The sequence below is a fragment of the Mauremys mutica genome, chromosome 1, assembly GCF_020497125.1.
Source record: "Mauremys mutica isolate MM-2020 ecotype Southern chromosome 1, ASM2049712v1, whole genome shotgun sequence".
Classification (NCBI taxonomy): Eukaryota; Metazoa; Chordata; order Testudines; family Geoemydidae; genus Mauremys; species Mauremys mutica.
Genome location: NC_059072.1, coordinates 250,885,892 through 250,913,567, shown reverse-complemented (window position 1 = coordinate 250,913,567; position 27,676 = coordinate 250,885,892). Strand labels below are relative to the sequence as shown.

Below are 27,676 nucleotides of genomic sequence, written 5' to 3'. Positions count from 1 at the left end.
CGTGTGGTGGAACGGTGATGCTGGCCCTGCCATCAGCCTTTCTGCCCCCAAGCTTCTTCCCCAGGTGCAGATTTTCAATCCTGAAGAGAGGCCAACTAGGAAGGAAGAGATCTTCTGATGGAAGGACATGGGGTGCAGCTCCAGGTTGCACGTGCCTTCTCGTAGTTTGTGATACACATATCAGGGTTGTAACTAGATCTCTTTCCAGAAGCAAAAAATTGATAAAAGAGGATCACAGGGACTTTTTATTAGTAGCTCTTTAGCTCCCTCTTCTGTGTTCCTGTTAGAAATGCTGTCACAGACTTTAATTTGCTCTTTGCTTTTTGGACTCTCATCATAGCTGTTTTTGAAAGAAAATAGATGTTGCAACTGTAAACACTTTAATTGTAGATCATGTTATTTAATGGCAAGCACAACTGTTTTGGCAGCATCACGTTCTGTTGTGAAGTCATGGGGAGGTTTTATTTTCCCCTTAACATGTGAACAGTAATTGGTCATTTTATAGCTTTATCCTGGATACCTCAAAATACTTCACCAGCTTTAAAATCACTCCGCTTAAAAGCAGCTAATATACCGGTAAGTGTTAAACTGCACCCAAGTTTACTTTTCTTTTAAAAGAAAAGGTTTTTACACGTGATATAAAAGCCAGCACTAATAGGTGTTGGAAGTTTTAAGACGCTGTGCTAAATTGTGTTAACAAGCACACAGTGAACTGTATAACTCCCCTTGGTCACAAGATTGTGGTAAAAACTTTCAAACCTGGACACCTAAAGTTAGGGTCCTAAAATCCCATATTTAGGCACCTGAATGCAAGGGGCTTAATTTTCAGAGGTGCTGAGCCTGCAGCTCCCATTGACACTTTTGGGGAAAAAAATCAGGCCACTCATGTTTAGGTGGAAGGGGCCAAAATCTTTAGAGCCAGAATTTGTGAGGCCATTGCACGGTGCACAGAGATGTACAAGAAGCCTCCCCTCCCTGCTTGGTACCAGAAGGAGCTGGAGTGCTCAGCACCTTGCAGATTCAGGCCTTTACGGCTCAGTCCCGAATCTCACATTCACACAAGTAGTTCCGTTGACCTCAGAGTTGGGATGTGTTGATCTGCAGGTTGCACTGCATTGCAGTAGCTCTCTACTATTTTTCCAGGCAGAGGGCCGGGGTGTAGAGAGGAGAGTTAATGTGGGTGGGACCAGCGTAGTATGCAAAGTGAATGCTGGGCTCCATGTTGAATGATTTTGTGGCTGTGCCCAGAGCTATGGATGGGTGCATTTTAAATATAGTTAAATTAATAACTGTTATAGTAACTCATTGTACTCATCTGTTAAACCTTCACGAGATGAGGTGGGTAGCATACTTTGGCCTAGATGATCCTCTACATAGGCAGAAGGGAGAAAACTTGTGTAGATCCCAGGGCCAGGTGTGAAAGCAGGAGAGTACTGTCTGTAGTGGGGGTGCCATTCTCACTGACCCCCTTTCTCATCGTTCCTCTGCACCCCCTTCCAACCTCTTCTGAAATCTACATAAGCAGTAGGGAATGCTCACAAAGACAATACTGATGGAAGCTTCAATCCAGCAAAGTGCTTAAGCTGAAGTCAATAGGATTTAAGCATGTGCTTAAAGATAAGCATATGGTTGACCACTTTGCTGAATTGGGGCCAAAGTCAGTTGTCTGTTATACAGAGCTCCTCTTCCTAATTGCACAACTCCAGTTTGTAGAAAGCCCTAGCAGTGCAGCTCGATTGGAGCCCAGCTGCCGGGAAGCCAGAGGGCCCTAAAGTTGCTTTGGAGGAATAGGGCCTGTGTGCTGACAGCTCTGCCCACCCACAGATTCCACAAGAACTGCACTGATTTTGGGGATGAGGTTGGATTTGCAGGTTTGGGAGACAGAATTCTGCTTTATAAAATATAAGCCTATTATAGACCTCTGTATCTAAGCAGTGATGATCATTACATAAGTGCATACTGACCTAGTTTAATGCATCTTTGCATGAAGTATTTGTTTTAATATACTGCAGTAGAAATAATATGCAAAATTGTGTGGACTAATAAACTTTCCATTCTAATTTTATCCAATTAGGGTAAATCTGTATACATTGCAAGAGACAAGGTGGGTGAGGTATGACATGGCTGCAACTACACTGCATATGCGTTGCAAGTTAAATTAGTATTGGATTGTTCTGAATTTTTCCAGTGGATTTGAACAATTGTAGTAACATATGGCAGATAAAGAGGATTTGGGCTTTGCCTCATGGTGGAATATTTATCCTCTGAATACAGTACCAGGATTAGGAAAATTTACAAATCCATTTTCCTTGAAATCAGATTGTTTTATCTTACTAAGAAATATATCAATGTAGCCCTTTTGTGCCCTTAGATTCTCATGATGCAGTTCTGAGATTTAATTCTGCTCCTACACGTGGCTATGAAAAAGATGTTGGAAATAAAACGACCGTGCGCATCATTAACTCCCAGGTCAGAATCTTTTGGGAACTCGTGTGTTTATTATTTCTATACAATATAATATTGCTTAATTAACATCTTAGAAATCAAACATTTTAAGGACAAAGATGGTTGGATAATCTGGTAAGCAACTAGTGATTCACACCAATGACATAACCATGATGTAGAGCTGATGAAACATTCAAGGTCAGTTCTCCCCTACAGGGTATTCTTGCATAGTGCCAGGAAACTTGAGGAGTCTGGAATCATGGAGTTCCCCTGAGACAAAGATATCAAAGGATGGGTTTGCAAAGTTTTGGATGAAGCCTGCAGATCTCAAGGTATCTGCTTAAGGCCAGAGTCATCACTGCAGAGGATTTGTACCTCCATACTGCTTCTGGGTCCCCGTGATCCCGTAGGAGCATGGATATTGGAACTCCCCTATCTTCCATTACAACTCCCCACTCCACCTTTTCCTGGGAGCTAGCTGTCTTGGAGCATGACCTAGGTAGGCCAAGTCACTCCACCTCTTTCTAAATCCAGTTGAAAATGTATACAAAATACAGAAACCGCAGTGAAAACTAGACAATGCATCTGAGCTGAACTTCCTCAACTAACCAAAAAAAAAAAAGTTTTCTTTGACAGATGTTAACATTTGTTGAGCTATAGTGACATCTTGTGGTTGAAGTATTTTTTTCAGTTTTCAAAAACTGCTAAAACCGATTTGCTAAGCTCTGGCCTTGGACAAACCACTTCATTTTCTCCTTTCAGTTTCCCCATCTGGGGATTGTGAGGATTTAATTAGTTAATGCCCTTACCGTGTTTTGAACATAAAACATGCTATATAAATTCTAATTATTATTATTGCATTTTCAAAATTGTGTCATAACAGACCTTGCATAACTCAATTTAGTAGCATTATTGTTAAATTATTCCTTTTCTTAACTATTTGTTTTTGGCAGTGCCCCCAGTGTGATAGGTGCTGAGCAAACTTAAAAGAAGACATGATCTCTGCCTTAACAAGCTTATACTCTGAAGACAAGAGCTCACATTATTTAAAAAAAACACTACCCACAGAAATGGGAGGTTAGGGATACTGTGGTGGTTTGGACTGGTTCTTCTGGTCTTGTAGAAAGCTGATAAAAAGTCACCTAAGCTCAAAGTTTGTGGTAGGGAAAATACTGCTATGGCAACAAAATTATTTTTCTCAAGGAAATATGGCTCATTGAAATCTAAAGGGAAATGACAATTAGTTTTGAATTCATTTCTATGGAATGTAGATTAATAAAACAGCTAGAGCCAAATTAATGCTGTTTTAATTACTGTTGAGGTCTTTCTTCCGAATCCTCCCTGGGTTTGGATGACCCAGGGATCAGCAAGATCTGGTTAGGAGCCAAAGGAATAGCAGCTCAGCAAAAGGATGGGCCAGGAGGAATGAAAGGAAAGCCACAGTGGGCTAGAAGAATTAGGGAGAAGATATATTGGAGAGAAACAGAAAGGCAGATGCAGCAAAGAATCCTGTGGCACCTTATAGACTAACAGACGTTTTACAGCATGAGCTTTCGTGGGTGAATACCCACTTCGTCGGATGCCAGAAAGGCTGAAAGGCAGATGACAGCAGTGGATCTGAGTTGTATTTCTGCTATTGCAAAAATGGAATTATTTTGCTCCTATCAAAGCAGATGGGTCTTTTACTCTGAAGGGTTGAATTTTCCGTTTTGGAACTACTTTCATTGAGGGATCTCTTTTATTTAAGCTGAAAAACAACAGAACACCAAAGTAGGATCCTGGAGTCACAGCCCTCCTGTGAAAGTTGCTGGCTCCCCAAGAAAAGGTTCCGATGTGCAGTTTGGGCTAGTAATACTTTAATTTTAAATTTCTGAAATACATAGCTGTGTCCACACACAACTGGTGGGCTTCTGGGTGGACCCGTAACATGTTACTTACTGGTGATCTACTGTGGACACAGTTGTAATTCAGTGAACAGAATCTTCACACAAGCATGAGTGCTGCTTATGGTTAAACTCTTAACATGTAAAATTGATAAAAGTTCACTGAAGGTTCAAGTAACACAAGTGGCTGAGGGAAGCTTTTATTTCAGAGAGGAACTCTGACTATTTTCTGGACACACACCAGCTGTACAGATGCTATGTGTGTCCAGAAAATAGGAGCATCTGAAGCTGTGGAGGGGGATGAGAAGCCCTTGGGGAAGTTGATTATTCTTTTTGTACTTCCTTTGGGCTCAGGTCTTTTTACGTGTTTAAAAAACCCCTTGCATTTAGCCTTAGCAAGAAAAGGTTGGTGATAACCCCCCTTTTTCCGACTCTGCCACCATTTTTGTTGGCTTGTTGAGCATCCAACAAAAGCATGGATGTGTATCTGTGTTGCCACTGATGTGCCATGTTTCAAAAAGCTTGATGTTCATAGAATCCCCGGACTTTACTCTGGTACACATTTGCATTTACTAGTGCTACTCTTTGCATGTTCTTTTGTAGAGAGAGGATTCACACTGCTCAGGTTTCATTGAAAACATTTGTGTGTGTATGTGTGTGTGTTTGTTTGCAGATTCTCACCAATCCAAACCATCACTTCATTGACAGCTCATTATATAAAGATGTTATTTTAGTGGCCTGGGATCCTGCTCCTTACTCTGCAAATCTGAATGTGGTAAGTCCTCAGTTTGCTCATTTCCTCCCAACCAGCTGAAAACAGTGGACAAAGTTACCTGCAATGAATAGTTTGATTCTACAGCCCATAGCTACCAGTCAGTTTAATGATCTCAAGATTTTAATGTGGTACTTGTAAGTACAGCACACCATTTCCATATGGAGAGATATATTCACTGGGCAAAGTCTTCTGAATGGCCTTCACTTCTACCTGAGCAGACTACTTATTTTAAGAGATACCGAGGACAGATGGATTGGTAGGGAGTTGGGGTGAGGTCTTACTGTTTTGGGTATTTAAAAATGAGAGTTAGATAATAAATATGGGAGAAATTGCTGTGTGCGGTAGGTAGGGAAAGTGCTGGATTTTTGTGGAGGGGCATGAGCGAAGGTAGATAATCACATCTGTATTTTCATTTTCCCGTATGTCCCACCACAAACATCCTATACTTAAATAAAAATACATAATACTCTTCCCTAGTCTCTTCCAAATCCATTGACCCTCGAGCACACCACAACATATATTTATTCACAAGTCCCCAGGCTTCCAAATTAATTTGCTGGTGCCCTCCTCCCCCAAACCCCTTTGTTTCCAGTCACCATCACCCCCCAAAAATCCATCTTGCAGTCACTTGGAGGGGCTCTGTAGAAAAGGAAGCTATTAGCAGTGGGAGCCCAGGGAAGCAATAGAGCTGAGCACTCTGCAGCTGGAGATAAGTGTGCCTGTTTCCTCAGGTGAACCCCCTTTAGTGCAGCTGACAGGGTGCTTTCTGCCTCCTCCAGGAGCTGCTGCAGCTGGTGGTGTTTTGGAATGAAATTCACCCCAGTGCCAATGTCCTGCACTAAGCCTATTTAACCCCTAATTAATTACTTAATGTGGGTCTGTGAATGGTGCATAGGCCTTGTGTTGGTTCTATGCACTGGAGTGAATTGCATATTGGGAGTACACACATGGAGGAGGGAGCAGAGCAGCCCAAGTTCGGGACTGGCTCACTAAGAAAATGTCCAGCAACCCAGGCCGGCTTGCTGCCTATGCTTTCGTACTTCAGTGCCAACACAGAGCTGCTGGTGTTGTATTTTATATACTGTTTAGTGTGTATTGAGCAGCACCCTAGGACTGATCAGTTTCTCACTTTTGGTTGTTTTCCCTCCACCCCCCAGTGGTATAAGAAGCCAGACTATAACCTGTTCACACCTTACGTGCAGCATCGCAGGAGGAATCCAAACCAGCTATTTTACATTCTCCATCCCAAGTTTATATGGCAGCTCTGGGACATCATTCAGGAGAACACTAAAGAGAAGATACAGCCCAACCCACCTTCATCAGGTTTCATTGGTAGGTGTATCTAGCAATGCCCTAAAAGACATGTTATCTAAATAATGGTTAAATAGATACATTCCTCATACTCAGGCCTGTTTTCATGCATTATTTATTGTGCTAGTGTAGTGACAATGACCATTTAAAATACACAGCATGGGAAACATAGTATAAAATAACAGAGTGACTTACCGTGAATGTTATGGATTCTTGACCCTTAAATCACTAGTTTACGAAATGCTCAAGTGTATGGACTTTTTCAGTGAGATATCCGGGGAGTTTGTATGAAACAAAACTATTACTTTTACTTACCACTAAAATCCACCACAAGTGATAGATGCAATGCTTTTGTGCTATTACTGTCCATTGTAAAGTTTTAAAATCTTTACCCAACCAGTCAAGCCACATGCTTCTTCCGCAAACGACAGGGGAGGAGGAGTGTTCCTGCCCAGGCAGGGCTCCATAGTACTGTTCCAGCCTCAGAGTAGCTAGTGCATGTCACCCTCCCTTTACAGTAGGAGGCACAGAATTCCAACTCGGTTTCTTGGCCCTTCCATAATATTTCCCTGAAGAAGGGATGACTTGGCCCGGAGGTCACATTTCCTGTTGTGTGACTGTCAGTGCCTGGTAGATGCTTATCACTAACATGTAGGGATACATGTAAGCCACGCATTCTGAAGTCTCAAGATCTTACTGGATTCATCACTGCTAGTGGATACACAAGTAGCAACAGTGCAACAAGGGCTGCCTTCCACCTCTGATCTGAGACTTTACCCTTCCCCCCTCAGATGAGGATCTAACCATAGTGGTCTATGTGTTTATCACAGTCAGAAAATACCGAGGTAACTCTCAAAGATGACTGGATGCTTGAGCTAGAATAACAAGCAGGAAAAGCCGCGTCTCCCCAGTGCTCTGCATCCTCTGGTGGCTTCCCATTGGATTCCAGAGCCAATTCAAGGTCTTAGTGAAAGTTTTTAGGCTTTCAGTGGGATAGGATACAGATCACCTGTCCAGTCATTATCCATCAGAAGAGCAGTGTTCATCAGGAATGTTGAAGCTGTGAGTTCCCAGCGTTAGATATTTGGAAGCTGGAGCCAAAGAATTCTGGGAATGATATCAGGGCATTGCTCAAAGCTCACCGTTCAGCAAAATCTTTCCTAGAATAATGAAAACGTTTTAATAAAATAAAATAACAGCTGCTGAACCTGGGAATGGTGAAGAGGAAGAGTCCAGTTGTCAATCCAGAATCTGTCTTTAGGAATGCTGAAACCACTTCCTCTCTGAAAAGTCCTTTGCGCTGTAAGAAAGACAACACTGAGACATTTTCCATGACAGCCTAAACTGTTGTGGAAAACTTCAGCCAAAACTGTTAGGCTATTTCTGAGAACCAGGCTAGCAGAAAATACCTTTTTTTTTTAAACATTAAAAAGTTCCATCTTGTAAACTCCTACCACCCCCGCCCCCCCCAAATTCCCCCCACAAAAAACAAAAGCCCCCCAAAACCCAAATCAGAAATGCACTCGGAAACAAATCAGCCTTAAAAAAACCCCACACCACCATCGTTATCTCAAAAAGAGAGATGTGCCAGACTCCATGAAATTAACTAGGGACATTGCTTTTGCTGTTGCTGTTACACAGAGCGCATTCTGGACAGCAGTATAAAACGCTAAGATAGATAATTGGACAAACCAACTGTGAGCCTTAATTGCCTTATTTGGCATCTAGCTACTATAGCGTTAGGTGCATTTGAAGGCTCGTCAGAATCGATATTTCACATTTAAGAGCATATTGAATATATATCTATACAGCGCACATGTAATGTCGTTTAAACTGAAAGAGAGCATACTACAGCAACTGTGTATTGTCAGAGGTAGACGTAAATGATAGGATAATGCACAAATAATGTAATTCAATTTGGCAGAAATTTGATGGGACATGTTAGTGTTCAAATTGGATATCAGCAACTCAGGTGGCAAATATCTGTTTGGAACTGAAGCTGACAGACACAGATGAGAGGGACTGTATGATAGCCATGTAATCTAAATTGCATGGTACTGCTTGTTTGTTTGCAAATCTAAAAAATTAGCATATTTAGGGATGAATATCCCTAGCAAATATAATTCAGATTGAATAGAGGGTCTAGACAAATGAAAGTTGTCATAAAATATTACAGTAACTTATTTTAAAGATGATATCTAGGAAATGATTTATTAAATGCCCATACTATCTTAGCACAATCTCATTATTAGCATGAAAACATCAAATTAAGAAAAATCCAGTTGTTTATAGTAGCCTGAAATGCACGTATGAATTTCCACAGGTAGAGGGACCTATTTCCTTTTAATCTAAGTCTGCACTTGAACCAAAATAAGCATGCATAAAATCAGTTTATTAGAATGACTTTTTTCTAAATCAAGATTTGCAGCCCTACAATTAAAACAGATGCATAACCCTTGTCACTTTTATATATTCTCCTAAAGGGACAGATTCTGTCATCCATACTCACATTGTTTAGTATGTTAACTCATCGTAGTCCTATTGAAGTCCTTGGGATTACTTCTGGAGCAAAGTATTGCTTAACATGGTTATAAGAATCTGTACCCAACTAAACAAAGGAATGGGGGAATGTCACTTTCCTGTTTAACACGTATGTTCTGGATATTCTCCCATTGCGGGTGATTCACCAAGTTTCCAGCTATTTATTGTATACTGAGAAAGGGGCATACAACTGAAAAGAGTCTGGGAATGCAGAGAGAGAAATTCCAGCTGACCCCGCTGTACAGAAGGCTTGACCCACCCACATATTGTTAAGGTCGCTAAGTGGCCCTTTTGCCAGCTGAGCTCTCCGTGCTTGAAAACCTTCCTAGCACAATAGTCAGGATAGCAAATCTTTAGTGGCGTTACTAGTGAGATAACAACTTGCTCTGTATTGTCCATATTTCATACGTTGCGAAGGGTGCATACTCTGAGCCCAGACCTGGGTAAAAGTACATCCATGGGATGGAGCCCTCAGGAGCTCTGCAGCCTTCCTTGTACCACTGCCTAGTATTAAGGTTGCCCAACACTTCCCATAATAAAGCTCTGTTTTCAGATGTTGATAACTTTGCTAAATTTAAACTATCTGGGCTGAAATTTTCCATGACAGGCTAAATTGTTTTGGAAAACTTCAGCCAAAACTGTTCAGCTATTTCTGACAACAAGGCTAGTAGAAAATACTTTCCTTTTTTTACATTAAACAAAAATTCTGGTAACCTTTCCTTTGGAAATGCTCTAGCACTCCCATGTTGTGGAGTGGGGATTTGAAATTTGGCAGAGGAGTGGCCTTTGTGTCAGGGCTTTACTGTCCTCATGAAAATCTGCCCAAACTTGGCCAGGTTATAAGCCTTTGAAAAAAATCACAGTTTGCACATGCTCAGCAGAGACTTTCTAGAACTTAACAGTTAATATCACCAAAGATTCTGTCCTCACTGAGCATGTTCAAGCCGCTCACAGCTCCCAGTGCTGACCAGACTCTGCATGCCACATCCCAGGGGTACTGGGCTGAAGTCAGATTTTAACTGTAAATGGCTGCTTTTAGCTTCTCTGGGTACTGGAATGGAGAGCAGGAAGCTTGCATCTCTTGAGCTCTCAGTGACACCCCCCCCCCCCCGCTGGCACCCAGGCAGTGTAGAGCAGTGGTTCTCAAAGCCAGTCCGCCGCTTGTGTAGGGAAAGCCCCTGGCGGGCCGGGACGGTTTGTTTACCTATCATGTCCGCAGGTTCGGCCGATCGCGGCTCCCACTGGCCGCAGTTCGCTGCTCCAGGCCAATGGGAGCTGCTGGAAGTGGCAGCCAGCACATCCCTTGGCCCGCACCACTTCCTGTAATGGAACCCAAGATTCTTGTATTGTCAGCAAATTTCTGTGAAACTCACTGGCAAGTAGCCCATCCTGTTCTAGAGCTGGTCCACATAGATGACAATAACCTACTATTGCTATCATTTATTCTGTGAACTCAAATGGTAAAGGTCTGTGTGATGGATCTGAAGGTTCCAACTCTGCTGATGAGCATGTGGGTGTGGCTATGATGCTACATGGTGAAATTTCTGATTTTTTTCCTTTTTTTTTTTTTTAATAAAAATTAGGAAATTACACACCCCTTTGCCTCATTGAGATAGATGGTACTCACTAAATGAACAGCTATCCAATATTTTGTTTTATCATGATAATATAACAAAACATGATTTCAGCACCACTCCAGTAGTGTCTTTTAATTTTCAGCCATGCAATGAGACATATTGCTGGGATGAAAGTTGCATTCATTGGATACTGCACATTATAAGAACCACAAAAGATGAAGCTATTCTGAGTGAAAAGTGAGACACTAAAGAGAGAGCAAAAGAGAGAGAGAACGTAGAGCATGACACCTACAACAACATGCAAGCAGACAGAGGTGCCAGTTTTGGCTTGAGACGGCACAACACTATGACAAAGGTGCATCACTAGAGAGAAAAAAAATAGCAGGAATGAAAAAGTGAGAGGGAAGAAGAGGAATGAGTAAATCGAAAGATAACAAAAGAGGAATAAGCAAATGGAAGTACAGACAAAGTAAGAACACACACCTTGTTTAGAAAAATGGTGTGTTTCATTTACAGCACACAATTGTATCCTCGCCAGTAGCAGAAAGGGCACTGAACAGATGAGGGGTGGGGAGCTTCATTATGGTGTTTGTGAGGGAGGGAGGCGATCTTTGGAATGAATACCACTGCTTTTTTAACTAATTGAAGCACTACTATAATATATATAGTGTTAAGCCACTTTACAAGAGACATTTGCCTTTCTGTGGTCTCACCCTTGTGTGCTAAAGATTGTTGTTGGGACAGCATCCAGTTTAGAACATGGAAAGGTTTTGCCTTTGGCTGGCAGTGTATCATTGTATGGAGGCAACCGTTCTCTTTCAGCAGCTGCCTAGGGTAAGGGATTCTTGTGTCAGCTGGTGTGCTCCAGTCACCATGTACCTGAGGGATCTGCACCAGCAGCCTTGGCCATTGCTGTAATGGCTTCTTCCCTTTAATACTGTGGCTCGCTGTCGCTCATCTTCTGTGCACACACTGTGTTTTGTTGCTGTGAACAGGAATTCTGCCTTTCACAGCAAGATGGCATCGGGTGTTGGATCACTCTGGCTACATCTGGAGTATGTAGAAGAGGAGTATACCTCTCTTGCTTCTAGAGCCTTTCATGACCCTTCATGCATGTATAGTCACACTTCCATGTGACATGGTACATGGGAATTATAGCAAATACACAGAATGGATTCTTATGGCTGTGAATACAGAGCCATACACAGTTGCATATCTGCCCATTTGCATTGGTAGTAGTAAAATAAATCAGTGCTTATAGTAACCTATGTGCTAAAGAACACCTGCTTCATCTATTAAACAGTATCATGGCTCCTAGTTAGTAGGACTTTATCCTGGTCCAGGTGTGTGTAAGAAGGGAAATGAAGCAGGATAGAGCAAAATTCAAAGAGAGCTGGGTTTTAAGAAAATATAAACAGTAACTAAATACTATTGAAAAAGAAATTCTTGTTTCAGGATTTACAGTTCACCGTAACAGTTCAAAACAACAGGTAGGCATTAAGGAGTCTTGATAACACTATATTCAACTACCTTTGCATGCGTAACTCAGGATGACAACACAAGCAAGCAAATCATAACACTGGTACATTATCAGATTGTTTTCATTCAGGACACGGATATAAAACCATTTCAAATGGCATGTTGACAAGAAGAATGCTGCTGATCTCTACCTAGGCTTAAAAAGAATGTTTGCATAATTTGAAAACAGTGACAATGTTAAACATATTAGTTGTTTTAAAACCATTTGCCTGTTATTGTTACCTTGATTTAGCTAGTAATCTGGCAACTAGTTGCTAAAAAACAAAATTGGACTGGTGTAATGGTTACCCTTTTTCAGATATATTATCATGCAGGTAGAAAACGCTCAAACATTTAAGACGTTTCAGCTTCCTGGTATACACAGAGAAGAGAGTAAACTCATTTCAAGTAGCATTCCAGGCATTATCTATCACTTTTCATCTTTTCATTCTGTGTGGTGGGTTTCTTTAATACTCCAGCATGTCATTTGACCTTGAATAAAACACTTAACAGCACATGGTAATATTAGTTAGCATTTTCATATCTATGAATTTACAGAATACATTATAAGCAGCAAAGAATCCTGTGGCACCTTATAGACTAACAGACGTTTTGCAGCATGAGCTTTCGTGGGTGAATACCCACTTCTTTGGATGCAAGTCTTGCATCCAAAGAAGTGGGTATTCACCCACGAAAGCTCATGCTGCAAAACGTCTGTTAGTCTATAAGGTGCCACAGGATTCTTTGCTGCTTCTACAGAACCAGACTAACACGGCTACCCCTCTGATACTTGACAGAATACATTATAGTTATTCATAAACGGTGCAACTTTTTGTGTTCACAGTAACGTTGATTTCTAATCAAACTACACGATGCAAAAATCTACATCAAACACAGGTATATTACTGCTTATGTCTAGACACAAACGCCATTTAAATTCTTTAATTAGTGTTGATTTTTTGTAAATTCAAGTAGTGTTCTCTTGTGGTTAATATTTGTCATCTTTGATTGACCAAACAGACATGAAATAACCTTCTTTTGGAAATGAACACAGCACTTTTCTTCATTTAAAAAGTCTATTAAACCCACAGAACTGTGGGTAACATACTGCCTTCAATCCATGTGCATATCTGTGGCATCATATGGCCCCCTATTACAAACATGAACCAATACTCCTGCATCCAGCATTCCTGAACACCAATAAAAAGTAAATTTCATACATACATGTGTTTTGTAGTATTTCTAGGGATACACCTCAATGATAGCACAGCTACAGCATTTACCATTGCTTCTATTCTTGCTTTTTGTTTGTTAAATTTGATGGAGTCAGTAGCATCCACCTGAGAATCTGTCACTTTTAATTTAATTTGTCAAAGAATGACAAACACACAGTGTACATATGCAGACTAATGTGCAGAAAACTGTATTTTCATTATGCCCAATGTTCATAAAACCTTCATGTACTTTATTAAACAAAATAGTTTAATTCAAAATAGTTACGTTGTTAAACTTAGTTCTGTGGCTGCTACTGTGATGCGTGGGGAAAAAAGTGGCATATACTGAGTGTGTGATAATCAGATTACATGTATGTGGTTATTATATATTATATGGTATTTTGTTCACTCTCTTACACATAAGCTTGTTAAGATCTCTTTAATGCTGACTTCTTAAAAAAAGTTAACACCTATGGGCCTCATTTTTCAGAGTTACTGAACATCCACAGCTCTTAACAGAAGTTGTGAGTGCCCAGCACTTCTGAAAATCAAGTTCTATATCTGTATTTCTTCATTGTAAATAATTCAACAGTTTTGCTAAATCAGAAGCTGAGCTGAAGTCTTGGTTAATATCTGAATTAGATTCCTTACGTCAGATGCTTTTATATGTCATCTGTTATACTCAGGTATATTAAATTATATTTTATATATTTACAAACTAGGAAAAATGTTTTTTAAATTAATTTGCTAACCACAAAGCACAGTTGTACCATGCAAAAGATGAATGTTGGACATTGAAAACCTCTTGAATTATTAAAATTACCAAAACCAAATTAACACATTTTCTCCTTTTGATTAGAATCTCTGTGTTCATTTGTATAAACCAGCCATGCAAATAACGTAACACTTTTCATTTAATTCTGTTTAAATATTTTCAGCAGCACAGATTGCAAAATCCCAAGAGTTTAGTTGTGCCATTTAGACTCAATTTAAGCCAAATCTAATCTTCTAAAGTTATATTGCTATTAAAAGGAAGGTAAACTAATGTATCCTATTGAGCATTTTGAAATATTTAAATTTTTATTAGTGTCCAAAACTGTAATATTATAATAAAGAAACAGCTGGTCAGCAAGCTTGATAACCTGATAATTTCATTTGAATAATATATATTTTAAATACTCTTTTCAAATGAATATTTTTAGTGCTAATCATATTTTCCCCTACAGTAACTTATCTACAGAATACACATAAGTCACACTCCTGAACTGTAGTCTATACAGCAACTTTTCTAGATTTTTCTGTATGTGGGCAAAACTGTTTTTTAAATTTCCTATTTTACAGCTGTTGTAATCTAAATATGGTTTTTGGACCATAAAAAGAGAGAGAGGGCATTAGCAAAGACTAGGTTTGGCTTATAGGGAAATCTTTTCAGTTCTCTTTTTGCATGTATGGTAATACTGTAGCCTCACCAGTTATTCTTGCCACATTTAAGGTCAGGTAAAATTGTTCTTTGTAATTTCCACACTCTCTTTTTTTTCCTTATTAAAAATAGATGTTATGTTTAAGCTCTGAGAGCTCAAAAATAGTTTATTATAGACATCAGAACTGGAAAAGGCCTATAAATCGTTTTTTTCTGCCCACTTGTTGATTCTGGGTGGATCCCCATAGTATATTCTTGAGCAATCTGTCTAGCCTAATTTTTAAATGAATCACCTGATAGAGCTTCCCCAATTTCCTTAGAACTAGTACGTAGAGGAGTCGGCCTCGTTGTTAAGTTATTGCTCATCTGAAATACAGGGTTCATTTCTGGGTACCTCAGTGCCAAGCTACTGACAGTTTCAAGGGGGCTTGAGAAGACCACTCAACATGCTCGGGGATGAAGAAATTGAATTGCGAGGAAAAATTAAAATAAATGTAGCTTGGCACAGCAACAACTAAATAGCTGGGGCCAGATGACATAAACTTCCCATTTGAAGGTCATAAACACTAAGGAAAATGGAAATGAATAGAATGGTGCAAAAGGATATAAGAGAACTAAGGCAATTAAGAAAGAGAGGCTTGACTGTGAGATTTACTAGGCTGTGGAATGCTCTCCCCAGATAAATGTTAGTAGCCCTATTGCTAGGAACTTTTAAAGAGCAGAAAGTACAGAGCATTAGAAAATGCATTGTAGGGAAAAAATATTGATATTGGCAGGGGGCAGGTCTAAATGTCCTAGTTCTTTGCATTTCTAATTTCTATTATTCGTTTTAGATTCCTACTATTTTCATTCTGTTTAATGCTTTTCTAAACTTAGTCCTAGGTTATCTATCAGACAGGGGTTTGTTCTTCGAATGAGGAACAGTTTTAAATATAAAATAAAAAAAATAAAGGCTCTAAAACCTAGGATGTCTAGTCATGCTTATGCAGAATGAAGAGGTTAACTTTCCTGTTTGTGCCCTTTTTTACAGCTGTGTGAGGAAAGAGTGGAGTGTCATCTCTAATTTAGAATTGTATTTGTTTTATAGTTTTTATCGCTAGCTTTAAAAGACATTTTACTGGATTATTAGGATTCTTGGCAGGGTTTATGCTGTCAGTTTTGTTAATGGAATCAGAAGTTACAGATGGAAAAGAGCTATTCTGTCATATAGTATATTTCCCTTGCCAGTATGTACTCTCCAGTGACTTAATCCTCTCCCTAAATAAGGTTGGTGAGATGCATTGAACCGTAAAGTACTCTGTACCAGACACTACCCAATTAAAAGAACATCACTGATTACTTTATTGTAGTTTTTATTGTTCTTTGTTTGCAGCATGTTTTTAAAGACTCTGTTTAAATTTTAAAAGTAACTAATATTTGTCCCTTCTGTTAAGCTTTGCATGTATATTCACCAGAATGAATCACAGTATTGTTCTCTTCTAGTCTTTAAATCAACTGCTATTGGAGCCAGAAGGACACTGGAAAAGTGGTGGAATTCTTTCTAAAATGTCTTAATAGTGGAATAAGCATTGAGGAAATGCTTTAAATATCTACTCACGCTTCCAAAAGGTATCTTGACACACCCCGTATTTGAGTGCATGCAATTTTGCAAGCAGTCATTTACACAACTGATTTTTCATGCCCTACCATTTGTGTGCCCAAATGAGATATTTATCACATGCAGAACAGACACGTGCTTGATGTATGCAAGAAATGGTGTTTGCATGTGTAAATTTGATTATTTGCTTGCACAAGTGATAGTGTTCATATATAGATCACAGTTTGCAAATTTGGCCGATAAAGGATAATGGCAATAACTGTGTGAGCAGTAATTAGCATAGGTTTACATAAATCAATCAATCAATGCAAATTTGACGCACTGACTCCAGTTTGGAACAGAATTAAATGAGTAGATGTGAATTCAGTAAAATATTTCATCACTGCTCATGTAAATCTTACAAAATTCAGGCTCTGTTAGATGAGGGAAAAGGTACCTGGAACATAAACAGTAGGAAAAGCGGAAGAAGGGCAAAGTGTGCCTCCCACTCCTTCATCCAAGCCAGGGGTGGGGGAGGAGGGAGCTTTTAACCATAGGCACTTCCCACACATCTCTTATTCCTTGGCTGGTGCAGGGAGCACTTTCCCTCTTTTTTTCCCCCAAATCTACTTTAGGCCCTGTAGTAAATGTCTGGCTGCTGGTCCTGGAGAGTTCAAGCCCCGGAACAGACAGACAGCATGCCCTGCCAGACTGTAAGAGTTGCAGTAAGCATTGGAAGAAAGACATTGTCTGATACCTGGATCATCAACCACTTAAAAGGATTGAACTGCGCCTGGAAATAAATAGGTATTAGCCAGGCAGGGTGCAGAATACCAGTAAGTAGCCACATGCAAATGTAGGACTGTTGTAAATGCTAAGGATGGAGATTAATGTTACAGGCTAAAGGGATTTAACTAGGAGAAGTTGAATGAAATTAAGAAAGGGAAAATAGGGTGACTGTCAGGAAAATCTTGGAGTTTTTTAGACTTTGTCCTAAGGGAAGGGGTGGAATCTTCATCACTCACTTTTATAAGTATAGGAGACCAAAATACTAGTAGGGAAAAATCTACTGGCAAAAGGATAAACTAGATGACACATATGTCCTTAATATAGATTGACTCTTGGAGACATTGCTCATCAGATTATAAAGATTTAAACCTTCACTGCTTTTCAGTTCTCTATTAAATAATTAACTTATATCTGGAAGGTCACCTGTATTGTTTTAAAACTGCCATATCAAACCATTTCTTCTGGGACTTTCAATCTTAGTTGCTATTAATAAATAGGAACAGAAGCCTATTTTTGTTCTTCTCATATTTTTTTTTCCTATTCCACAAATAGCAATTTCCTTTAGGAATGTTAAAGTAAACTGGGTAGTGTGGCAATAAAACAGCGTACACCGGTTAAGGTGTGTGACTAGTCATCAGAGAGAATTCTCCTTTAACATCTGTGGCGTGTCTTCTGAAGCGGGCTTCAAGCTTGACTTTGGGCTCAGCAGACAGGGCACTTTCTCATCCGTTTCAGGAAGTACTTGATTATTACATGTGACTCCACTGTCCACTTTCTGATTCAGCTGGATTACGGTTACCTTAGACTGACATATGGTTTCTCCATCAGCAGCCGAAGGACGGTAGCAGTGGAAAAGTAGAAGAAAGCATTTGTAAAACTGAAAAACAAAATCAAATCAGAGATTCTTTTTTAAACATAGCTGCTAGACAAATTTAAAATTAAATGCATCTCTAGTTACAGGTTGGAGTTATGGATTCACTCTGAAAGATTAGGCTCATAATTTTTGTCAATTTGTAATTCATCATTTCTCACTCCAAATTTCTCACTCACATTCTTTGTTGCTTGTAGGTGAAACAGTAAATTTCACATATGTTTGGGCATCTTTCCTTTTGGATTAGTATTGTTACTCTTTAGGGTCATAAATTCCATTTAATGTAAAAGGAAAACTTCAGTATAATCGAAAACATGTTCTAATCACTGCATCAAATGATAAAAGAAGAGTTAATTACGAATACATTGTTTTAAAGTGACTTAGAAAAGAAAAGAACAGAAGCCAGCACCGTGATTATCTGATGAGGCAGGGCAGGATGAAAAGAATCAGCTTTTGCATTAATAAGCATTGGAAATCTGAGTTTTAATACTGCAAATTACATTTTAAACAATAGTTTTGCTTAATTTTAGTAGTAAATTAACTTTTTTAATGTTGATTGATTTTAAATCATGGGATTTAGCTCTCAACCCCTTTGTGGCTCTCTAATTCCAAAACTTTCTAATGGGAAAGCCTATTATCTAACTTCTAATTAGCAACACCAAAAGTTGGACAGTATCATTTCTAACGTAGCCCTGCTATGAGAGACAACATTCTCATTCAATGAACCGGGATAGTCCCATGCATGGACATGGGATAGAGACAACAATGCCTGGCACAGTGGAGGTGACCGTTTCCTAGCTTTAAACAGGAAGTGAATCTCTGTGCTGATACTGGTGGATGTCTTAGAAATCTTGGACACAGCTGATGATACATACGAGACTGAGCCAGAGAAAATGGGTCTGCATTATGCTAGACAAATCCCAGAGTGTCACAGTGGGCACCTGCTTGTCCTCATCTATGCCCCATCGCATAGAATCCCATCCTCCTAAGCATTTATATAGAATTCTTTGGAGAGCTCTGTGAGGTCACGTGCTCTAGTGCTACCAGTACATGGATGACACTCTGCTATATCGCTTTGTCCACCTATGTGATTTCTGTGTCTCCAAAATGTCTCAATGCCTTTAAAGAAGCCAGCGGATGGATGAAGAGCAACTGGCTCAAACCCACTCTAAGAAAGACACCACTTACGAAACTGGAAGTAAGAAATGCACTGAGGAACATGTTAGTACTCTAACCTCACCACTGAATAATAGCATCAAGACCAGAAGTTGTCAAAATGGTGGGAAGAATCTGGGTGAATGCTGGACAATGTAGCTGGGGACGCACCAGTTGGAAGTAACGGAGGAGGAGAAGGACCTAGGAGTCCTGGTTGATCGTAGGATGACTATGAGTAGGCAATGTGATGTGGCCGTTAAAAAAGCTAATGCGGTCTTGGGATGTATTAGGCGAGGTATTTCTAGTAGGGATAAGGAGGTGCTAGTCCCGTTATATAAGGCGTTGGTAAGACCTCATTTGGAGTATTGTGTGCAGTTTTGGTCTCCCATGTTTAAGAAGGATGAATTCAAACTGGAACGGGTACAAAGAAGGGCCACTAGAATGATCCGAGGAATGGAAAGCCTGTCGTATGAAAGGAGACTTGAGGAGCTCGGTTTGTTTTCCTTAACCAAAAGAAGGATAAGAGGAGATATGATTGCACTCTTTAAATATATCAGAGGGATAAATACCAGGGAAGGAGAGGAATTATTTCAGCTCAGTGCTAATGTGGACACGAGGACAAATGGATATAAATTGTCAGTCAGGAAATTTAGGCTTGAAATTAGACGAAGGTTTCTAACCATTAGAGGAGTGCAATTCTGGAACAGCCTACCGAAGGAAACAGTGGGGGCGAAGGACCTCCATGACTTTAAGATTAAGCTAGATAAGTTTATGGAGGAGATGGTATGATAGGATAACGGGCTTAGTCAATAGGTCAATTAAGTGCCACACTGGTAATTAGTACAGTGGGTCAATGATAGGATATTGTTAGCCTTTTTCCAGAGGGTATGGCTGGAGAGTCTTGCCCGCATGCTCGGGGTTCAGCTGACCGCCATATTTGGGGTCGGGAAGGAATTTTCCTCCAGGGTAGATTGGCAGTGGCCCTGGAGGTTTTTCGCCTTCCTCCGAAGCATGGGGCAGGGGTCGCTTGCTTAAGGAGTGGGTGGATCGGCTTATGTGGCCTGCATCTTGCAGGAGGTCAGACTAGATGATCATAATGGTCCCTTCTGATCTTGAATTCTATGATTCTATGATTTTCCCATACCAATGACTTCCTAAAACTAAACTGAAGTCAATGGGACTAGTCACGTCTTTAAAGTTAAGCATGTGCTTAAATGTTTACAGGCTCAGGGCACAGATAAACATCTGAAACCAGGGAGAAGAGAAGGGTGAAGACTCTAAGTTTCTATTCATTTTACATAATTGTGTTCAGAGTTTAGATATGAAGATGATGGGTATCCAAGAAATACCTTGGTGGGGCGGGGGGGTTATATAATTTACACACTATCTAGTGTGCTAGGTGCATCAGACAGATATAAAGATAAGGTATGTATTGCTAAAGAACTATATAAATAGACCACATACAAATAAGGGAATGCATTAAAGGGGTAATGATGAAAAATGATGTGATTTAAATAGTAAGGTTTAGCATATGCCTGGGTTAGTTCCATGATTTTGTCATGGAATTTTTGGAGGGGCAATCCCTTCGGTGAATTGAGCAGGGTGGAGATGGTAGTCCAGGGTTTCAGAGGGCTTTTATGGGTTTCATAAGCCTGCTGTCCTATCATATCAACACTGCAAGAGATCATGGTCTTTATATAACAGTGTAAAGAGGCAACTGTTCTATTACATTTGAATATTTTTAAACTAAGCACAATAAAGCATTTTGAAGTGCAGTGGTGAAAGACAGCAGATCACAGGATTGCAGAAAAATTCTAAGGAGGTGAAATAGCTATATTTTTGTCTTTAAATTTCATTTCAGGGATCCTCATCATGATGTCCATGTGTAACGAAGTGCACGTGTATGAATACATCCCTTCAGTCCGACAAACCGACCTTTGTCACTACCATGAACTATACTATGATGCAGCTTGTACCTTAGGGGCTTACCATCCACTACTGTATGAGAAACTGCTGGTGCAGAGGATGAACAAAGGTTTGCAGGATGATCTGTATCGGAAAGGGAAAGTAATCTTGCCAGGGTTCAGGTCTGTAAAGTGCCTGGCACAGAATCACTTCCCACACTTGTAAAAGTGAATCGTTCAGAAACAATGTGCAATAAGGTACTACTGTCGTACTATAAACAACAAAGGAATACTTGAAAATGTATCTTAGACCAACCTAGTCTTGAGTCTATAAACTGTAATTAAGTAGCAGGAATGAGCATTTCTTCCTTCCTAAGCCTGAGTATGTATAACTGCTTTGCAAATAGTTAAAGAAAAAAAGCTTTGCTCATGAAAGGTGCAAAGGCACTGTTAAGTAGAAATACAATGTATTATTGTGGGCATGACCTGTCAGAAAACATCAGAGGTACAGGTGCCACATGTACTAGATGCCAAACTTTAAAACAAAACAAACAAACAAAAAAAACTTAACACAGAGCTCTCTGCTGAGAGATGGATGATTTCTCATCATACCACAGGATTTTCACATTCCTCCACCCCCAAAATAAAATAATCATGGTTTTGAACTGGGCACGCTATGAGTATAATGGGCCTGATTCTCATTTATACAAAGGTCCCTTTACTCCATTCTGACAAGTTAAACGGACTTTAAAGTGAATGTAAATTACCAATGTAAAGGGACCTTCCTAAATGAGAATCAGGCCCCATAGCTAGTCATTGTATTAAGGTAGTTTCTGCAGCCAGAAATTAACAAGTGATATTTACTCACTTTTAAATGGTAATTACTGTACACACAGCCAGGTTATTTAAATAAAGATAGTATGATGCACATATCTCTCATGGTCCATGCAGATGCTGCATTCAGGCAAAGGGTGAAGAGAAGAGAATCTTCTCCTTTCTTCAGAAAGCACTCATTCTGCCCTATTCAGCTTGAGCAAAAGACCAGCAAGCAGGCATAAGTGAGACTGAAATGGTGCATGGGCTTTCTGCCTGGGGGCAGTTTCCCCCTCTGTGCACATATGTAGATATACACTCCAGGGGAATGGAGACAATGTGCTCTGCTTGCACACATACATTTGAAAGCAAGTTGTAAAAAACAGATTTCTTACAAGGACATTCAAAAAATGTAGGCCTGCCTTTTCCAAGGAAATAAGCATTTTGGATGGGGAGCTTTCAGAAATTAGTTGTTTGCCTATTTTGTTGTAAGCCAAGTTAAATTAATTTATTATTGCTTTTTTAAAAAGCATGGCATTTTGTTTTTGTGAGGAAAAATAGGATGTCAGTATTTTTTAATTCAAAATTATAAAGTCTATATCCTGGAGACATTGTAAAGCCTTCAACAATCTTACTATGGCTTACACACCGAGACAATCTCATAATTTCATTGTAAAAACACAGCATGGATATTCTCTAAACCACTTCTAAAATCCACCTGGATGTTAATGCATTTAAAATATGTTTTCTCTGACAAGAGTTCAGTTTCAGGCTGGAGGTAGGTTAATGTTCTTGTTTGCTTTTTAAAATTTGGTTTTGCAGTGAGCAAAATTCAGCAGGAGTGATTACGTACAAGAAATCATACGTATCCTATCCATATCCATTCAGCAAAAAGGTGATTGGCTGGAAGGAACACTGTTATTAAAACAGTGGAGGGGAAAAGCATATTTCGGTATTGGCTACTGAGAGATAGCTGGCGATGGAGAAAACCATGTTAATGTATTTTCTGTCATCTTTTTAAAAAATCAGTGATTTTCAATCTTTCTTTCTTTTTTGGATCCCTTAAAAAATTTCAACTGGAGGTGTGGACCCCTTTGGAAATCTTAGACATAGTCTGTGGACCCCCAGGGGTCCATCCACCACAGGTTGAAAACCACTGATATAAATATAAATCAGAAGAATTTTGTAATTCTCCCATCCAACCTTTCCTGCTGTTTTTTCCCCCATAAGAGCAGAATTAGTTTACTGCACACACTTAGCCGTCTTTTTGCAAGTTGTCATTATCTTGGGCTTTGCAGTCCTTCTAAAATTCTTCCTACCTCACAGCAAGTGTGTTCATGTGATCCAGATACCTATCCAATCAACACAAGGCTATGTTCATAAAGCATTTTTTCATACTGCCAAATGGACAGCTTTCATTAATTTCAGCCTTAGTATCTGGATGCATTACATACTGATTTTGGAAAACACATTATAATAATATTTTTATGTCTGTTTTTGTTCTTAACAGTATCCAGTCTTAGTAGTGCTATATAACCTCCAAGGAAAAAAATACTTTCCCCATATATTTGTTTCACTTCGTTCACCTTTGTGAAACACATTAAATAGGATTTTTTCTGCATGGGCAGAGTGGCACTTTCTCATAGTGATCTTAGTATCAGATCAGGGTTTCCCATGTCCCAAGTTCAAATTGGATTAGCTTCCACACCTTTCAATAAATGGAGCTGATCATATTTCCAGTACAAATGAGTAAGTCACTGTGCCATATGCAGAAGTATCTCAGACTCCACAAAATAGCATGCCAGTTTCCCACTCATTTGCCCATGCGAAACTTAAACTCTTGTTTCCATCAGGAATAAAAAAAAGCTAACCAGCAATACTCACAATTGTCCACAACAATAGGATTGCATTGTATTACACTCTAGACAGTCTGTCGTCACGGTGCAGCTTGTACGCAGCCCTAAGGACTCTAAAGATTCCCATAAAGAAAAGTGTGAGGCAGCGTTCTTAGCACTCTTGTTTAAATGAAGTGCTACCTTTTAAAATTCTCACACAAAACTGGGTACACATTCATAAAATGTATTTTATACTTTAATCTTACATGCACATCCTTTTTTGGGTAGTAATAGCGTGCACTCGAGGCACCTGAGCAGAAAATCTTTCTTGGCCAAGTGCAAATGCCAAGAAACATTCACCTTTCCCTAGATTATATAATTATTTAAATTGGTGTGGCTCTTTCATACACCACGTCATCTGTCCTAATTCTATCCCTGTGTATATATTAATTCACCAGCCATATGGGTGTTATATCTTCATGCCCTAGCTTAGCTGTGCTAAGTGCACCAGCTTCTTCCCCAAAAGGAGGCCAGCGTCAACTCTGTGAAGCACAGGGTCTCAATCATCCCAAGGAGGGAGGGCCTTAAGATGGCTTCCAAATCCTCATTTCCCCTGTGATATTTCATTGTTCTACAAACACAGGCATCTTGACAATTTAAGATTTTTCTCCTCCCACTCCTTCTATCGTCTTAAAAAAAAAAATTCAGTACAAGTTCAGCTGAGTCTGATTTGCTAACTGAGAATTCAACTGCAATTTTACTTCTCAACGACAGGAGGCCAGCAGGGGGAAGCAAAGGGCAACATGAAGAGAACTATAGAACTGCTGCTTTCAGCAGCCTTCCCTCCCTGCATGGTGTCTCCCTCCTGAGCTTTGATATTCTTTGCTTTTATGGGAGGCCACTGAGGTTTTTTTGTGTGTTGTTGGTTTTTTTTTAAACTTTTGAGAGTAGAAATCGTGTATCAAAAATTCATACAAATCAGTTGCGTTTAAAAGAGTGAATGAATGTGTATTAGGTGTTCAATAGACATCTGGATAGCTTTTTAAAAATGGTAACTGGTGACTGATGTTTTATATATACATAAGTGACGTGTAATACATTTCCCCATCCAAATCGTTCATCAATATTTTAGGGTGCAATTTTGTAACCCTTGTATGTATGTAACTCGCACTTGAAGTGAGTGGGAGATTTGCCTGGGCAAGGCCTACACGCTCCTGAAAGATAACACACGTGACGCAAATGCTCAAGTTATGCCTCTAGAGTTACAAAAGCCGAGTTGCTGTGCACTGATGGTGTATGATTAAGAGGTGAGATGGTTGCACTTAGGAAAAAAACACCCACAAAGCTTGGGTAAATCTGCTGAATTTATGTTAATTTTTGGTTTGCTGTGTTTTCCACTGTGAATTATGCAGCTTTTTCAACATGTGGTGGCTATAGTGCTTTATGCATGAAGCCTTTATATGGTTAAATCAAGGTATTCTTCTGTTAATTCCAGAGAAATTATGAAAGTTTTGACTCATTTTGAGCCACACGTTTTTAAGGGGGAAAATACTTCTGATATTCCATTCTGTCTGTGGCTCCAACGCTTCCCTGGCCCTCATTCTCCACACAGTTACACTGTTAAGTGCCAGTGTAACTGTTACATTGGTGTAACTTCACTGACTAACAGATTTGTTTGTTACATTGTTAATTATATTGATCTACACACATGGGGATGGGTCTACATGCTAAGCTCAAATATTTAGTTAAATCAGTGCAACCTACTGGTGTTGACATTCTTTTGTTTTAGATTAAGAATTCCTTCTTGATTCTGTTTGCATCAATTTCTTGCCAAATGAAGCAAAATTGAAATAGTTCATTTTTAACCATGAGTGCCACGTTAAGAGGTTACACAGATTTAACTCAATCTGTTTAGGAACAGTTTGAATTAAATGGGGGTGCTCAAATTGTGTCTAGACAAGGCCGTACATGGTTGCTTTTGTGTTGGTCTCCCTCTTCAGTAATGCTCTCATAAACCGGGAAATGCTATTCAGACACTGATACAAACTTATGATGAAAGTAATGTTAAATGCGTTTTCTGTGAAAGTGTCACTTTGAGTTCTTTCCCTTCGTCTACAATCCATAGATATGCTAGATTGTTTTTTGAAGCAGACTGTGAAATGTCACTAGAGAACATATACAGATTTCCTGAACGCTCTCCTCTCCAGTGCGAAGAGGATACCTGATTTAACTGTTTGAACTTTAAAGTAGCCCATGTCTGGGCATGCCTCTCACAGGCTTATTTAATTAAATGAATTTTGACACTCTGAATTTCTTCTCTTCAACTTGGCAATCAAATCCAGAGTTTTGTTCTTGAAATATCAGCTATGTAAAAGTCTTACATGTAGCCATATCATCTCATCCTCTGTGAAATGTAGTCATTGAACTATTCAAATATGGAAAACTGTGTACTTTTTTAATAGCTTTGAGAATTATTTTGTATGATGATTTTTTTTAAATGAATGTGTACTCTTCAACAAATTAAATCTTGAGATTTTACAGGAGTCACATTTTTAAACAGTGTTTGTATACATTTTAACACTTTTCTATTTTCTATTTTGATTTTGTATATTTTTATGTATGCACAGTGTACAGATTTTTGCTGTAAATAAAACATTTGTTTTCATTTATTTAGCAGCACTGGTCCTTAACTTGAATGGATGAAATTGCACGTGACATGAAATGAGGATGTTACTGGTCAGCTCTACATAGTGAGGAGACCAAGATCTTGAATTGAAATAGAGGTAGAGGCTGACAAGTAGCTTGTTTAATTAAAAATGGAAAACATACAATATAAGTGGATTGGGATACAGAGCAGGATTATGGACTAAATGGTTGCTATAAACCACTGATCAATAAAAGGATGTGGGATGACTTGGACAGACTTCGTTCAATGACAAGAATAGGGAGAATACACAGACGCTGAGGGCTTGTGTACGCAGGGAAGTTGGCTGGCATCTCTCTAGTGGAATAATTATTTCAGAATCAAGTCACTGTTGTTATAGACTAGAGCATCCTCAGGAGCCATTATGCTAGCATAGCTATAGAAGAACAGTTTATTTCACTGTAGCTATGCTCGTCAATATCTCCGCCTAGACAAGTCCTAAGAAAAGGCTGCACTCTAGTGACTAGATGCTCTGTTCAGAATGTTGGCAAATTTCTGTTGAAGTGAATGTTTTGCCTTCTCAAGAAATCATGTCCTAAAATTAGTAAAGCAAAATTTCTTTACACAGACCATAATTTAAAGTGAAGAATGAACTACAAAAGGGAAAGCATAACTGCACAGACACTTAGGGGATAAAATACAACATTGTGCACCCACCAGCGGCCTGAGCCAAAGCCCACTGAAATCTATGGGAGTCTTTCAGCTCATTGTAAAGAGCTTTGGCTCAGGCCCTTAATTTAGAGAGGTGGACTAATCTAGATAGCTTGCATTTTTTCATCTCAGAAAGTTCCTATTTACTAGGCATGGTCAAGTTGCGAGGAAGTCAATTAAACAGAAGTGCGATGTTAGATGTTGGATTGAAAGCCATTACAAAGTCAGAATCCCACCTTTTATTAGACCATTTCCTTGAGAGGAGTGTGCACATGTGGAAACTAGCCAATTTCACTTTTTCAGAAAGGAAACAGTCATTTACACTAACCACACAACATGAAAGTAAGATAAGAGGCCTTTTTTGTTTAATAATACTCTGATTGGCTAGGGGCTGAACAGAAAAAAATATTCTTTTGAAAAACTTGATTTGAAGGCGGCTTCCCCTTTCAGGCCCTTCAGGTTAACTTGACTTGTGTTTTTTACCTGTATTTTTTCACAAGATCACTGCATTCTTCATGGTAAAATGAACCTAGCAAATAGGGGGCATTGGAGGGGGAAATTCCCTGCCGAAGAAGGCGCGAGCACTAATTCTTGGGGTGAGTGGGCAAGCTTGTTTGTCTGGTTGGTTTTTCTTTTGGCTTGCTTAAAATTTACAGTGTGGGCTGTTGGAAATTGTGTGTAAGGGGACAGTTGG

At 39.4% G+C, this 27,676-nt stretch overlaps 2 protein-coding genes across 4 annotated transcripts in view; one reads left to right on the top strand and one right to left on the bottom strand.

Annotated features, from left to right (window-relative positions):
- Positions 1 to 26,253, top strand: part of ST6GAL2 (ST6 beta-galactoside alpha-2,6-sialyltransferase 2) — a 66,325-nt gene extending 40,072 nt beyond the window's left edge. Inside the window, exons 3-6 of one of the 2 annotated variants that reach the window (XM_045006785.1) lie at positions 2,372 to 2,469; positions 5,002 to 5,103; positions 6,261 to 6,435; positions 20,937 to 26,253. In XM_045006785.1, the coding sequence (XP_044862720.1) occupies positions 2,372 to 2,469; positions 5,002 to 5,103; positions 6,261 to 6,435; positions 20,937 to 21,205 (644 nt within the window). In that variant the 3' untranslated portion in view covers positions 21,206 to 26,253. Of the gene's footprint in view, positions 1 to 2,371; positions 2,470 to 5,001; positions 5,104 to 6,260; positions 6,436 to 18,954; positions 19,119 to 20,936 lie in introns of those variants that run through there. The other variant, XR_006577165.1, reaches the window with a different exon arrangement.
- LOC123364566 (pinopsin-like) overlaps positions 17,525 to 27,676 on the bottom strand; it is a 141,349-nt gene continuing 131,197 nt past the window's right edge. Inside the window, exons 1-2 of one of the 2 annotated variants that reach the window (XR_006577167.1) lie at positions 18,796 to 18,900; positions 17,790 to 17,926 (exon numbers count right to left, since the gene is read on the bottom strand). Coding sequence is in view for 1 of the 2 variants with exons in the window: in XM_045006795.1 (XP_044862730.1) it covers positions 17,684 to 17,926 (243 nt within the window). In the remaining variant the exon portion in view is untranslated. Of the gene's footprint in view, positions 17,927 to 18,795; positions 18,901 to 27,676 lie in introns of those variants that run through there. The other variant, XM_045006795.1, reaches the window with a different exon arrangement.